Below are 14852 nucleotides of genomic sequence, written 5' to 3'. Positions count from 1 at the left end.
GCTGCACACTGTAACATCAGTTCCACATGCTGCACACTGTAACATCAGTTCCACAGGCTGCACACTGTAACATCAGTTCCACATGCTGCACACTGTAACATCAGTTCCACAGGCTGCACACTGTAACATCAGTTCCACGGGCTGCACACTGTAACATCAGTTCCACATGCTGCACACTGTAACATCAGTTCCACATGCTGCACACTGTAACATCAGTTCCACATACTGCACACTGTAACATCAGTTCCACATACTGCACACTATAACGTGAATTTCTGGGGCTGCACACAGCAACATCAGTTCCACAGGCTGCGCACTGTAACATCAGTTCCACATGCTGCACACTGTAACATCAGTTCCACAGGCTGCATACTGTAACATCAGTTCCACATACTGCACACTATAACGTAAATTCCAGGGGCTACACACAGCAACATCAGTTCCACAGGCTACGCACTGTAACATCAGTTCGACAAGCTGCGCATTTTAACATCGGTTCCACATGCTGCACACTATAACATCAGTTCCACATGCTGCGCACTGTAACATCAGTTCCACATGCTGTGCACTGTAACATCAGTTCCACAGGCTGCACACTGTAACATTAGTTCCACAGGCTGCACACTGTAACATCAGTTCTACAGGCTGCACACTGTTACATCAGTTCCACAGGCTGTGCACTGTAACACCAGCTCCACAGGCTGCACACTGCAACATCAGTTCCACATACTGCACACTGTAACATCAGTTCTACAGGCTGCACACTGTTACATCAGTTCCACAGGCTGTGCACTGTAACACCAGCTCCACAGGCTGCACACTGCAACATCAGTTCCACAGGCTGCATACTGCAACATCAGTTCCACAGGATGCACACTGTAACATCAGTTCCACAGGGTGCAAACTGTAACATCAGTTCCACAGGCTGCACACTGTAACACCAGCTCCACAGGCTGCACACTGCAACATCAGTTCGAAAAGCTGCACACTGTAACACCAGCTCCTCAGGCTGCACACTGTAACATCAGTTCCACATGCTGCACACTGTAACATCAGTTCCACATGTTTCACACTGTAACATCAGTTCCACATGCTGCACACTGTAACATCAGTTCCACAGGGTGCAAACTGTAACATCAGTTCCACAGGCTGCACACTGTAACCCCAGCTCCACAGGCTGCACACTGCAACATCAGTTCGAAAAGCTGCACACTGTAACACCAGCTCCTCAGGCTGCACACTGTAACATCAGTTCCACATGCTGCACACTGTAACATCAGTTCAACATGTTTCACACTGTAACATCAGTTCCACATGCTGCAAACAGTAACATCAGTTCCACAGGATGCAAACTGTAACATCAGTTCCACAGGCTGCACACTGTCACATCAGTTCCACAGGCTGCACACTGTAACATCAGTTCCACATGCTGCACACTGTAACATCAGTTCCACAGGATGCACACTGTAACATCAGTTCCACATGCTGCACACTGTAACATCAGTTCCAAAGGCTGCACAGTGTAGCATGAATTTCAGAGACTGCACACAGTAACATCAGTTCCACATGCTGCGCACAGCAACATCAATTCCACATGCTGCACACTGTAACATCAGTTCCACATGCTGCACAGTGTAGCATGAATTCCAGAGGCTGCACACAGTAACATCAGCTTCACATGCTGCACACTGTAACATCAGTTCGACAAGCTGCGCAGTTTAACATCAGTTCCACATGCTGCACACTGTAACATCAATTCTACAGGCTGCACACTGTAACATCAGTTCCACATACTGTACACTGTAACATCAGTTCCACATACTGTACACCGTAACATCAGTTCCACATGCTGCTCATGGTAACATCAGTTCCGCATGCTGCACACTGTAACATCAGTTCCACATGCTGCACACTGTAACATCAGTTCCACATGCTGTACACTGTAACATCAGTTCCACATACTGTTCACTGCAACATCAGTTCCACATGCTGCTCATGGTAACATCAGTTCCACATGCTGCACACTGTAACATTAGTTCCACATGCTGCACACTGTAACATCAGTTCCACATGCTGTACACTGTAACATCAGTTCCACATACTGTACACTGTAGCATCAGTTCCACATGCGGCGTACTATAACACCAGCTACACAGGCTGCACACTGTAACGTCAGTTCCACAGGCTGCACACTGTAACATCTGTTCCGCAGGCTGCACACTGTAACATCAGTTCCGCAGGCTGCACACTGTAACATCAGTTACACAGGCTGCACAGTGTAACATCAGTTCCACTGGCTGCACACTGTAGCCTGAATTCCAGAGGCTGCACACTGTAACATCAGTTCCACAGGCTGCACACTGTAACATCAGTTCCGCAGGCTGCACACTGTAACATCAGTTCCACAGGCTGCACACTGTAACATCAGTTCCACAGGCTGCACACTGTAACATGAATTCCAGAGGCTGCGCACTGTAACATCAGTTCCACATGCTGCTCACTGTAACATCAGTTCCACCTGCTGCACACTGTAACATCAGTTCCACAGGCTGCATACTGTAACATCAGTTTGACTAGCTGCACACTGTAACATCAGTTCCACGTGCTGCCCACTGTAACATCAGTTCCACATGCTGCACACTGTAACTTCAGTTCCACATGCTGCACCCTGTAACATCAGTTCCATATGCTGCACACTATAACATCAGTTCCACATGCTGCACACTGTAACATGAATTCCATGGGCTGCACACAGGAACATGAATTCCACATGCTGCTCACTGCAACATCAGTTCGGCAAGCTGTGCACTTTAACATCGTTTCCACATGCTGCACACTCTAACATCAGTTCCAGAGGCTGCACACTGTAACACCAGTTCCACTGGCTGCACACTATAACATCAGTTCCACATGCTGCACGCAGTAACATCAATTCCACATGCTGCACACTGTAACATCAGTTCCACAGTCTACACACTGTAACATCAGTTCCACAGGCTGCTCACTGTAACATCAGTTCCACATGCTGCACACTGTAACATCAGTTCGGCAAGCTGTGCACTTTAACATCGTTTCCACATGCTGCACACTGTAACATCAGTTCCACATGATGCACACTGTAACATCAGTTCCACATGCTGCATACTGTAACATCAGTTCCACAGTCCGCGCACTCTGACATCAGTTCCACATGATGCACACTATCATCAGTTCCACAGGCTGCACACTGTAACGTCGGTTTCACAGGCTGCACACTGTAACATCAGTTCCACAGGCTGCACACTGTAACATCAGTTCCACATGATGCACACTGTAACATCAGTTCCACATGCTGCTCATGGTAACATCAGTTCCACATGTTGCACACTGTAACAACAGTTCCACAGGCTGCACACTGTAACATCAGTTCCACATACTGTACACTGTAACATCAGTTCCACATACTGTACACTGCAACATCAGTTCCACATGCTGCTCATGGTAACATCAGTTCCACATGCTGCACACTGTAACATCAGTTCCACATGCTGCACACTGTAACATCAGTTCCACATACTGTACACTGTAACATCAGTTCCACATACTGTACACTGCAACATCAGTTCCACATGCTGCTCATGGTAACATCAGTTCCACATGCTGCACACTGTAACATTAGTTCCACATGCTGCACACTGTAACATCAGTTCCACATGCTGCGTACTATAACACCAGCTACACAGGCTGCACACTGTAACATCAGTTCCACAGGCTGCACACTGTAACATCAGTTCCACATACTGTACACTGTAACATCAGTTCCACATGCTGCGTACTATAACACCAGCTACACAGGCTGCACACTGTAACATCAGTTCCACAGGCTGCACACTGTAACATCAGTTCCACAGGCTGCACACTGTAACATCAGTTCCGCAGGCTGCACACTGTAACATCAGTTCCGCAGGCTGCACACTGTAACATCAGTTCCACTGGCGGCACACTGTAATAGGAATTCCAGAGGCTGCACACTGTACCATCAGTTCCACAGGCTGCACACTGTAACATCAGTTCCGCAGGCTGCACACTGTAACATCAGTTCCACAGGCTGCACACTGTAAAATCAGTTCCACAGGCTGCACACTGTAACATGAATTCCAGAGGCTGCACACTGTAACATCAGTTCCATGTGCTGCCCACTGTAACATCAGTTCCACATGCTGCACACTGTAACTTCAGTTCCACATTCTGCACCCTGTAACATCAGTTCCATATGCTGCACACTATAACATCAGTTCCACATGCTGCACACTGTAACATGAATTCCAGGGGCTGCACACAGGAACATGAATTCCACATGCTGCTCACTGCAACATCAGTTCGGCAAGCTGTGCACTTTAACATCGTTTCCACATGCTGCACACTCTAACATCAGTTCCAGAGGCTGCACACTGTAACACCAGTTCCACTGGCTGCACACTATAACATCAGTTCCACATGCTGCACGCAGTAACATCAGTTCCACATGCTGCACACTGTAACATCAGTTCCACATGCTGCTCACTGTAACATCAGTTCCACATGCTGCTCACTGTCACATCAGTTCCACATGCTGCTCGCTTTAACATCATTTGCACTTGCTGCATAGTGTAACTTGAATTCCACAGGCTGCACACTGTAACATCAGTTCCACAGGCTGCACACTGTAACATCAGTTCCACAGGCTGCACACTGTAACATCAGTTCCATAAGCTGCACACTGTAACTCCAGTTCCACAGTCTGCACACTGTAACATCAGTTCCACAGCCTGCACACTGTAACACCAGTTCCACAGTCTGCACACTGTAACACCAGTTCCACAGTCTGCTCACTGTAACATCTGTTCCACAGCCTGCACAGTGTAACACCAGTTCCACAGTCTGCACACTGTGACATCAGTTCCACATGCTGCACACTCTAACATCAGTTCCAGAGGCTGCACACTGTAACACCAGTTCCACTGGCTGCACACTATAACATCAGTTCCACATGCTGCACGCAGTAACATCAATTCCACATGCTGCACACTGTAACATCAGTTCCACAGTCTACACACTGTAACATCAGTTCCACAGGCTGCTCACTGTAACATCAGTTCCACATGCTGCACACTGTAACATCAGTTCGGCAAGCTGTGCACTTTAACATCGTTTCCACATGCTGCACACTGTAACATCAGTTCCACAGTCCGCGCACTCTGACATCAGTTCCACATGATGCACACTGTATCATCAGTTCCACAGGCTGCACACTGTAACGTCAGTTTCACAGGCTGCACACTGTAACATCAGTTCCACAGGCTGCACACTGTAACATCAGTTCCACATGATGCACACTGTTACATCAGTTCCACATGCTGCACACTGTAACATCAGTTCCACATGCTGCTCACTGTAACATCAGTTCCACATGCTGCTCACTGTCACATCAGTTCCACATGCTGCTCGCTTTAACATCATTTGCACTTGCTGCATAGTGTAACTTGAATTCCACAGGCTGCACACTGTAACATCAGTTCCACAGGCTGCACACTGTAACATCAGTTCCACAGGCTGCACACTGTAACATCAGTTCCATAAGCTGCACACTGTAACTCCAGTTCCACAGTCTGCACACTGTAACATCAGTTCCACAGCCTGCACACTGTAACACCAGTTCCACAGTCTGCACACTGTAACACCAGTTCCACAGTCTGCTCACTGTAACATCTGTTCCACAGCCTGCACAGTGTAACACCAGTTCCACAGTCTGCACACTGTGACATCAGTTCCACATGCTGCACACTGTAACATCAGTTCCCCATGCTGCACTCTGTAACATCAGTTCCACAGGCTGCACACTGTCACATCAGTTCCACAGCCTGCACACTGTAACATCAGTTCCACAGGTTGCACACTGTCACATCAGTTCCACAGCCTGCACACTGTAACATCAGTTCCACAGCCTGCACACTGTAACACCAGTTCCACAGTCTGCACACTGTAACATCAGTTCCACATGCTGCACACTGTAACATCAGTCGCACAGGCTGCACACTGTAACATCAGTTCCACAGCCTGCTTACTGTAACATCAGTTCCACAGCCTGCACACTGTAACATCAGTTGCACAGCCTGCTCACTGTAACATCAGTTCCACAGCCTGCTCACTGCAACACCAGTTCCACAGCCTGCACACTGTAACACCAGTTCCACAGCCTGCACACTGTAACATCAGTTCCACAGGCTGCAATCTGACATCAGTTCCACATGATGCACACTGTAACATCAGTTCCACATGCTGCTCACTGTAACACCAGTTCCACAGTCTGTACACTGTAACATCAGTTCCACAGGCTGCACACTGTAACATCAGTTCCACAGGCTGCACACTCTTACATCAGTTCCACAGTCCACGCACTCTGACATTAGTTCCACATGATGCACACTGTAACATCAGTTCCACATGCTGCACACTGTAACATCAGTTCCACATGCTGCGCACTGTAACATCAGTTCCACATGATGCACACTGTAACATCAGTTCCACATGCTGCACACTGTAACATCAATTCCACATGCTGCACACTTTAACATCAGTTCCACATGCTGCATAATGTAACTTTAATTCCACAGGCTGCACACAGTAACATCAATTCCACATGCTGCTCACTGCAACATCAGTTCGGCAAGCTGTGCACTTTAACATCGTTTCCACATGCTGCACACTGTAACATGAATTCCAGAGGCTGCACACTGTAACATCTGTTCCACATGCTGCACACCCTAACACCAGCTCCACTGGCTGCACACTGTAACAACAGTTCGACTAGCTGCATACTGTAACATTAATTCCAGAGGCTGCACACAGCAACATCAGCTTCACATGCTGCTCACTGTAACAGCATTTCGACAAGCTGCGCACTTTAACATCGGTTCCTCATGCTGCACAGTCTGAAATCAGTTCCACAGGCTGCACATTTTACCATCTGTTCAACAGTTTGCACACAGTCTTATCAGTTCCACCTGTTGCACCCTATAAAATCACTTCAGTCTGCACACTGTCCCATCAGTTCAGGCTGCACACCATCACATCATTTCCACAGGCTGCACAGTATAACATCAATTCCATAGGCTGAGCGCTGTAACATCAGTTCCACAGTCTGCCATCTGCAACATCAGTTCTCCAGTCTGTACACTGTGTTAGGAAATAGAGGGCGTTTAAGTATGTTATATTTGTATTTGTGGGTGTTAGGAATGAGTTTTAGCTTTGAAGTTTAAGTTTGATTTGTATTTCTGTATCTGTGTGTTAAGAGAGGTGAAATGGAGTTTTAGTTTAACTTTGAAATGCAACTTGCATTTCTAATGTGAAGTTTATGACTCAGATAAAGTAAAAGTAAACACACAAGAGTAGAAAGAACTGTGCTGTTCGCTAGCAACAGGGGGCCAGATAGGCAGGTTCCTCTCAAAGACACACACATAGAAGAAGAAAGACAGCAGTTTGTTGTGGAAGCTGTTGGGGTTCAGCTGGTTTTGGAGTTGCTGCCAGAGAGAGACTGGAACAAAGGGGACAGATAGAAGTCCCAAGCTAAAGAAAAACCCCAAAAATCCAAGGGAGTGGAAGAGGGGATATTCCAAAGGAGATCTTGTAGTCAAAGGAAGGACAAAAACTGGGAAAAGGTCCTATTAAGTGAAGTTAAGAGTGAGATGCAGTGAGAAAGGCTCCAAGGTTCAGATCTAAAGTCAGAATAACTAGCAAGAAGCAAGGAGGTTCAAAGAGACAACCGAAGGTCTGTAGCTCTTTGCTGTGGGCATGTGAAGCAGTGAAGTAATGTTAAGGCTGAGCTGGTGAGGGAGAGTGCATGGAAGACAGCTTGAGTGCATGTGATGACCCAGGGAAGAGGAGCATCAGAAGGAGAGTTCAAAACCCTGGAGCTGAACCCCTGTGGTAAGTGTCTGTGAGAAAGCATCAATTTGGGAGAAGATTCCAAAGCAAGGTCTTGGAGAGTGGAGATTGGGATCCCTTGTGTGAAGGACGGAATTTAGTGAGGTTGGTTGGCTCACGGTGACAAACGTCTGGGGAGAGTTGAGGAGAGATCCATAGCATCTGGTGGAGGTGGCATCTGTCACCTGAGGTCTGAGTGCGGTGTGTCTGACCACATGGTGCCATAGGTTTACATGGGCTGGGTTCTTACTGTGAACATTAGAGTATAAGATAGCTTTTGTGCCTTGTGTTATCCATACAAATCAGTATATATCTATAAAGTTATAGTTATGCATGAAGGAGTATTGTAATATAGTTCATCTTTTCTTGCTGAATAAGTGTTTTATTCTCTTGTAACATGTTCATCAGCTGATCCTGTGACTTTGTTCAGTCGTCCCTCTCCACATATTTAAACAAACAAATAAAAGTTAGGATCTATCAGGCTGGGTTCCACCCTGGGATCAGACTTGTCCAGGGGTAATCACAGCTGGGATCATAACAACTGTAACATCAGTTCCACATGTAGAATATTGTAACATTAGCTCCACATGCTACACACTGTAATATCAGTTCAGGCTGTACACTGTAACATCAGTTCCACCGGCTGCACACTGTAACATCAGCTCCGTCTGGTGTGCTGTTTTTGCCTGCAGTCCAATGCTTCAGTTGAGTGTGACTGAAGGAGTTTAAGGCTTAAATTCTATCTAAAGTCTAGTCTTTCGTCAATTTAACAATTAATTAAAAGTTGCTGTTAGGGCTGGAAGAAGGTAAGTTTTAGTCCAGCTTTAAAACAGGGCTGATACAGGCTCTGCTTGCAGTTGCAACTAGTTAATTAGATAACTGGCTTACTTAGGTTTTCAGAGGCCAGGTTCAGAGAGTATAAAAGTAAGATATCTTATAGTGCTGATTTTGTCTGTCGTGGAGTGTTGTTTTGGATTTCAATAGGGCTGCTTCAGTTGGGGTGTGGTAACTCAGGGAGTTCGGTGAGAAGGGAGGAGGTGCTTCTTTCTTTTTCTACCTTTCCTCAGAAGAGCAGCCGCCTTAGTGAGTAGGACCTGGTGAATAAATTAGAAAAGCGTAATATTTGTAAAGAAGTAGCTTTACTTGGATTTAACTGAGAAGTGTCAGGAATAAGGGAAATTTAGGGCCAATATAATAAAACAATATAAATAATCCAAAGTAGAATAAAGTTAACGTAAGGGAAGTAGAGTTAAGACATGGCAGTGCAGCTCAGTCGAGTGGGATGCGTGTCCTGCAATATGTGTGAAGTCATGGGCGCTACCGGTGTCTTAGACGACTACATGTGCAGGAAGTGCTGCCAGCTGCAGAAACTTGACCTCTGGGTTTCAGAGCTCGAGCAGCGGCTGGAGTCACTGTGGCGCATCTGTGAGGTTGAGAGCTACGTGGATAGCACGTTCAGAGAGGTGGTCACACCACAGCTTAAGGGGCAGGAAACAGAGAGGGAATAGGTGACCACTAGGCAGTCCAAGAGAAGTAGGCAGGCAGTGCAGGGGTCCCCTGGGGTCCTGCTCACAAATCGATTTTCCATTTTGGAAGCTGGTGAGGGCGCTGGTTCCTCAGAGGAGTGCAGTCAGAGCCAGGTTTGTGGCGCGGCTGTACAGGAGGGGAGGAAGAAGAAAGGAAGAGCAATAGTGATAGGGGATTCATTGGTTAGGGGAGCAGACAGGTGTTTCTGTGGCCGTAGACGTGATTCCAGGATGGTACGTTGCCTCCCTGGTGCCAGGGTCAAGGATGTCACAGAGCAGCTGCAAGACTTTCTTCTGAGGGAGGGTGATCAGCCAAAGGCCGTGGTCCACATTGGTACCAATGACTTAGGTAGGAAGGAGGATGTGGTCCTGCAATCAGAATTTAGGGAGCTAGGTAGAAAATTAGCAAGCAGGACTTCTAATGTAGTAATCTCCAGATTGCTCCCAGTGCCACGTGCCAGTGAGTACAGAAATAGGAGGATAAGGCAGATGAATGGGTGGCTAGAAGGATGGTGCAGGAGGGAGGGCTTTAGATTCCTGGGACACTGGGACTGGCTCTGGGGGAGATGGCGCCTGTACAAGCGGATGGATTGCACCTGAATAGAACTGGGACTGAGTTCCTTGTGGGGCGTTTTGCTAGTGCTGTTGGGAGGGCTTTAAATTAACTCCGCAGGGCTGTGGGAACCAAGAGAAAATATTAGACAGGAATATCAGGGTGCACAAAATACTGGGAGGGACAGATAGCACCAGTATAGAAAATAGTAAGTTAATAGGTAAAGTCAGGGTGAGAGAGAAAGCAACAATATCTAAATCAGGGTTACTATGTATGTATGTGAATGCACGGAGCATAGTAAATAAGATTGGGGAGTTACAGGTGCAGATTGCCATGTGGAAATATGATGTTGTGGCGATAACAGGGACCTGGCTCAAGGAAGGGCAGAACTGGGTGTTAAATATTCCCAGGTACAAGGTGTTCAGACAGGATAGGAAAGGAAGGAAATGAGGAGAGGTGGTGGTATTGGTTAAGGAGAGCATTGCAGTGCTGGAGAAAGAGGATGTCCCAGAGGGTTCAAGGACAGAATCAATTTTACTAGAGCTAATGAACAAAAAGCGTGCAGTTACATTGCTCAGTGTAGACTATAGACAGCCAACTAGTGAGAAGGACGATGAGGAACAAATCTGCAGGAAAATTACAGAGAGATGTAAGCATTATAGAGTAGTTATAATGGGGGACTTTAATTACCGGAATGTAGACTGGGACAGTGGTAGAGTAAAGGGCGGAGAGGGGTAAAAGTTCCTCGATTGTGTTCAGAAGAATTTTCGACAGCAGTATGTGTCCAATCCAACAGGAAAAGACACACTGTTGGACCTGGTTCTTGGAAATGAGGTGGGCCACGTAGATCAAGTGTCAGTAGGGGAGCATTTAGGGGACAGTGATCGTTTTATTGTATGTTTTAGGATGATGATCGGAAAGGACGGTAGGCAATCCAGAGTGAGAATAATTAACTGGATAAGAGCCAACTTTGAAGGGGCAAGAATGGAGCTGGACCAGATAGACTGGAACGAAAGATTGGCAGGAAAAACTGTGTCCAAACAATGGGCTGCCTTAAAAAAAGAATTGGTTCGGGCACAGTCAAGGTATATTTCATTGAAAGGGAAAGCTAGAACAAACAAACCCAGAGCTCCCTGGATGAAAAAGGAGATTGAAATTAAGGAAAAAAGTGTGCCTATGACAGGTGTCAGGTCGCAAATACAGTTGAGAACCAAGAGGAATACTTTTATGACTTGAGTCTGTGAGTTCACAAGTTGAGTAAACTCGAATTGCATGCCTTCATATACACTTGTTAGTTGGTGCTCACTATCAATAACGGAGAGAGACCAACATAAGAACAAACTGTGATTGTTTATTGCAACAGAAGGCAGAGCACTAAATCCTTGTGCACTCCCACAACCATCTCCAGCTCTAGACTTCCAGTTAACTGGTAGACCGCACTGTACAGCTATTGGACGAACTGTCACATGGTTAGCCCACTTGCATTCTCTTAAAGGTACATGGTACTCCACTTTACCACAAATACAGAAGGTTCAGAGGGGAGGTGAAAATGCATATTAGAGAAGCGAAGAGGGATTATGAGAAAAGACTGGCAGCCAACATAAAGGGGAGTCCCAAAGCCTTCTATAGACATCTAAATAGTAAAAAGGTCGTAAAAGGAGAAGGGCCGATTAGGGGCCTAACAGGGAATTTACACATGGATGAAGGGGCCATGGCTGAGGTATTAAATGAATACTTTGCATTTGTCTTTATCAAGGATGTAGATGCTACCCAGGCCATAGTGACACATGAGGAATTTCTGTCAATAGAAGGATTCAAAGTTGACAAGGAGGAAGTGTTGAATAGACTGTCAGTACTTAAAGTTGACAAGGCACCAGGACCAGATGAAATGCGTCCAAGGATATTGAAGGAAGTGAGAGTAGAAATTGCAGGGGCACTGGCCATTATCTTTCAGTCTTCCCTAGACTCAGGGGAGGTGCCAGAGGACTGGAGGATTGCAAACATTATGCCCTTGTTCAAAAAAGGTTGTAGGATAAGCCCAGCAATTTCAGACCAGTCAGTTTAACTTCAGCAAAAACAAAAATACCTGGAAAACTCAGCAGGTCTGACAGCATTTGTGGAGAGGGATACAGTTGACGTTTTGAGTCCGTATGACCCTTCATCAGAACTAAGAAATTTGGAAATGAAATGTAATATAAGCTGGTAGAGGGGGGGTGGGACAGGTAGAGCTCGATAGAGGGCCAGTGATAGGTGGAGGCCAAGAAGAGATTGCCAAAGATGTCATAGACGAAAGGACAAAGGGGTGTTGACGGTGGTGATATTATCTAAAGGATGTGCTAATGGGGACATTAAGGGTAGCAGTCAGGACAAGCTAATGGCAGATGGCCCTTGTGGGGGTGGTGTGGGGGGAAGGGATCGAAATGGGCTAAAAGGTGGAGATGAAACAATAGATCGAAATAAATTTAAAAATAGGAGGGAAAAGAAAAAAATATAGTTGTAAAAAAATTATAAATTATTGGAAAAGGGGGGATCGGAAAGGGGGTGGGGATGGAGGAGAGAGTTCATGATCTGAAATTGTTGAACTCAATATTAAGTCCGGAAGACTGTGAAGTGCCTAATCGGAAGATGAGGTGCTGTTCCTCCAGTTTACATTGAGCTTCACTGGAACATTGCAGCAGGCCAGTTTAACTTCAGCAGTGGGTAAACTTGCAGAAAGAATTATTCGGGATAGAATTAGTAATCACATGGAAAAATATGGGTTGATAAGGAAGAGCCAGCATGGATTTTTAAAGGGGAAATCGTGTTTAACTAACTTCCTGGAGTTTTTTGAAGTAAAAGAAAAGACCATTGAGAGCAATGCTGTTGATGTGGTGTACATGGACATTCAAAAGGCATTTGATACAATGTCACGTAACAGACTTGTGAAAAAAGTTATTACTCATGGAATAAAAGGGACAGTTGCAACGTGGATACAAAATTGGCTGAAAAATAGGAAGCAGAGAGTAATGGTCAATGGATATTTTTTGGGCTGGAGGAAGGTTTGTAGTGGAGTTCCCCATTGGTTGGTAATGGGACCCTTGCTTTTCCTGATATATATCTTGGTGTGCAGGGGACAATTCCAAAGATTGTGGATCATATGAATCTTGGGAGTGTTGTGAACTGCGAGGGGGATGGTGTGGAAATTCAGGAGGACATAGACAAGTTGGTGGAGTGGGCAGATAGGTGGCAGATGAAGTTCAATCAGGAAAAGTGTGAGGTGATGCATTTTGGTAGGAAGAACATGGACAGACAATAAAAAACAAGGGGTGAAATTTTGAAGGAGGTGCAGGAGCAGAAAGACCTGGGTGTATATGTGCATAGATCATTGGAGGTGGCAGGACAGGTGGTGAGCAGTTAATAAAGCATATAGTGTCCTGGGCTTTATTAATGTGGGCATAGAGTACAAGAGCAGGGAGGTTATGCTGAATTTATATAAGACACTTGTTAGACCTCAGCTAGAATGTTGTGTACAGTTCTGGGCACCATACTATAGGAAGGATGTGAACCCATTGGAGAGAGTGCAGTAGAGGTTTACAAGAATGGTTCCAGGGATGAGAAAGTTCAGCTATGAGGATAGATTGGAGAGGTTGGGACCGTTCTCTTTGGAGAGAAGAAGGCTAAGAGGAGATTTGATAAAGATGTTCAAAATCATGAGGACGGAGTAGATCGGGAAAAGCTGTTCCCACTCGTAAAAGGATCAAGAACGAGAGGGCACAGATTTAAAGTGATTTGCAAAAGAAGCAAATGTGACGTGAGAAAAAACTTTTTCACACAGCGAGTGGTTTGAGTCTGGAACACATTGTCTGGAAGTGTGGTGGAGGCAGGTTTAATCGAGGCATTCAAGACGGCATTAAACGTTTATCTGAATAGAAACAATGTACAAGGATACGGAGAAAAGACAGGGCAATGACACTAGGTTATAATGCTTACTTGGAGAGCCGGTGCAGGCACGATGGCTCAAATGGCCTCCTGTGTCATTAAAATACTGTGATTCTGTGATTAGCTCCACAGGCTGTGCACTGTAACATCAGTTTAGGCTGCGCACATATGGCCGCAGTTCCAATGAAAAGTCTGGGAGCTGTAATGTTAACTCTGATTGTCTCTCCAGATGCTGCTGAGCTGTTCCTACAGTTTTTAATTATATTTCTAATGCCCCCATAGCTGAATGAGGGTCAGGTTGACATCATGGTGATATCACTGCACTCTTTATCCCTAGGCCAGGATTATCCTGTGGGGACATGGTTTCGAATCCCACTGTGACAGCTGATGGAATTTAAATTCAATTAATGAACCTGGAATATAAAACAATCTCAGTGAGAGTCACTATGACAACCATTGTTGATTGTTGTAAAAACCCATCTGCCCTTGGGGGAAGGAAATCTGCCGTCCTTACCTGGTCTGACCTACATGTGACTCCAGACCCACAGCAATGTGGTTGACTCTTAAACGCCCTCTGAAATGATCAGGAAACCACTCAGTTCAAGGGCAATTAGGGATGGGCAGCACCTTGCCAGTGATGGCCACATCCCATGAAAGAATACAAAAAGCCAACATAGCACCTTATGCAATGTTAATGCTGAATGCATTGTCAAGTTGTAAATCATAGATCTCACCGATCATATACAAAGTTGCCGATGAGTTTATTCAGTTGCTCATTGGTTGATAATATTAGCTTGCTAATTGAAAACTCTTCCTTATATTTCTCAATGAACCAGCGACAATCGCAGCCATTTCCAAGCGAAAACCACGTCCCGAGGAACTGTGAAAGAAAACAACATGGTTAAAACTACAGT

General features: G+C 45.7%; 1 protein-coding gene across 1 annotated transcript in view; it reads right to left on the bottom strand.

Annotated features, from left to right (window-relative positions):
• The window catches only part of LOC144685320 (papilin-like), a 260238-nt gene that overhangs the window by 43567 nt on the left and 201819 nt on the right, over positions 1–14852 (bottom strand). Inside the window, exon 22 of the mRNA XM_078549730.1 lies at positions 14673–14818. Within this exon, the coding sequence (XP_078405856.1) occupies positions 14673–14818 (146 nt within the window). The remainder of the gene's footprint in view (positions 1–14672; positions 14819–14852) is intronic.

This window comes from Cetorhinus maximus, chromosome 10 (genome assembly GCF_964194155.1).
Source record: "Cetorhinus maximus chromosome 10, sCetMax3.hap1.1, whole genome shotgun sequence".
In the NCBI taxonomy this organism is placed as follows: domain Eukaryota; kingdom Metazoa; phylum Chordata; class Chondrichthyes; order Lamniformes; family Cetorhinidae; genus Cetorhinus; species Cetorhinus maximus.
The sequence above is the reverse complement of the archived record's forward strand: the minus strand, read 5'-3'. Positions and strand labels throughout refer to the sequence as shown.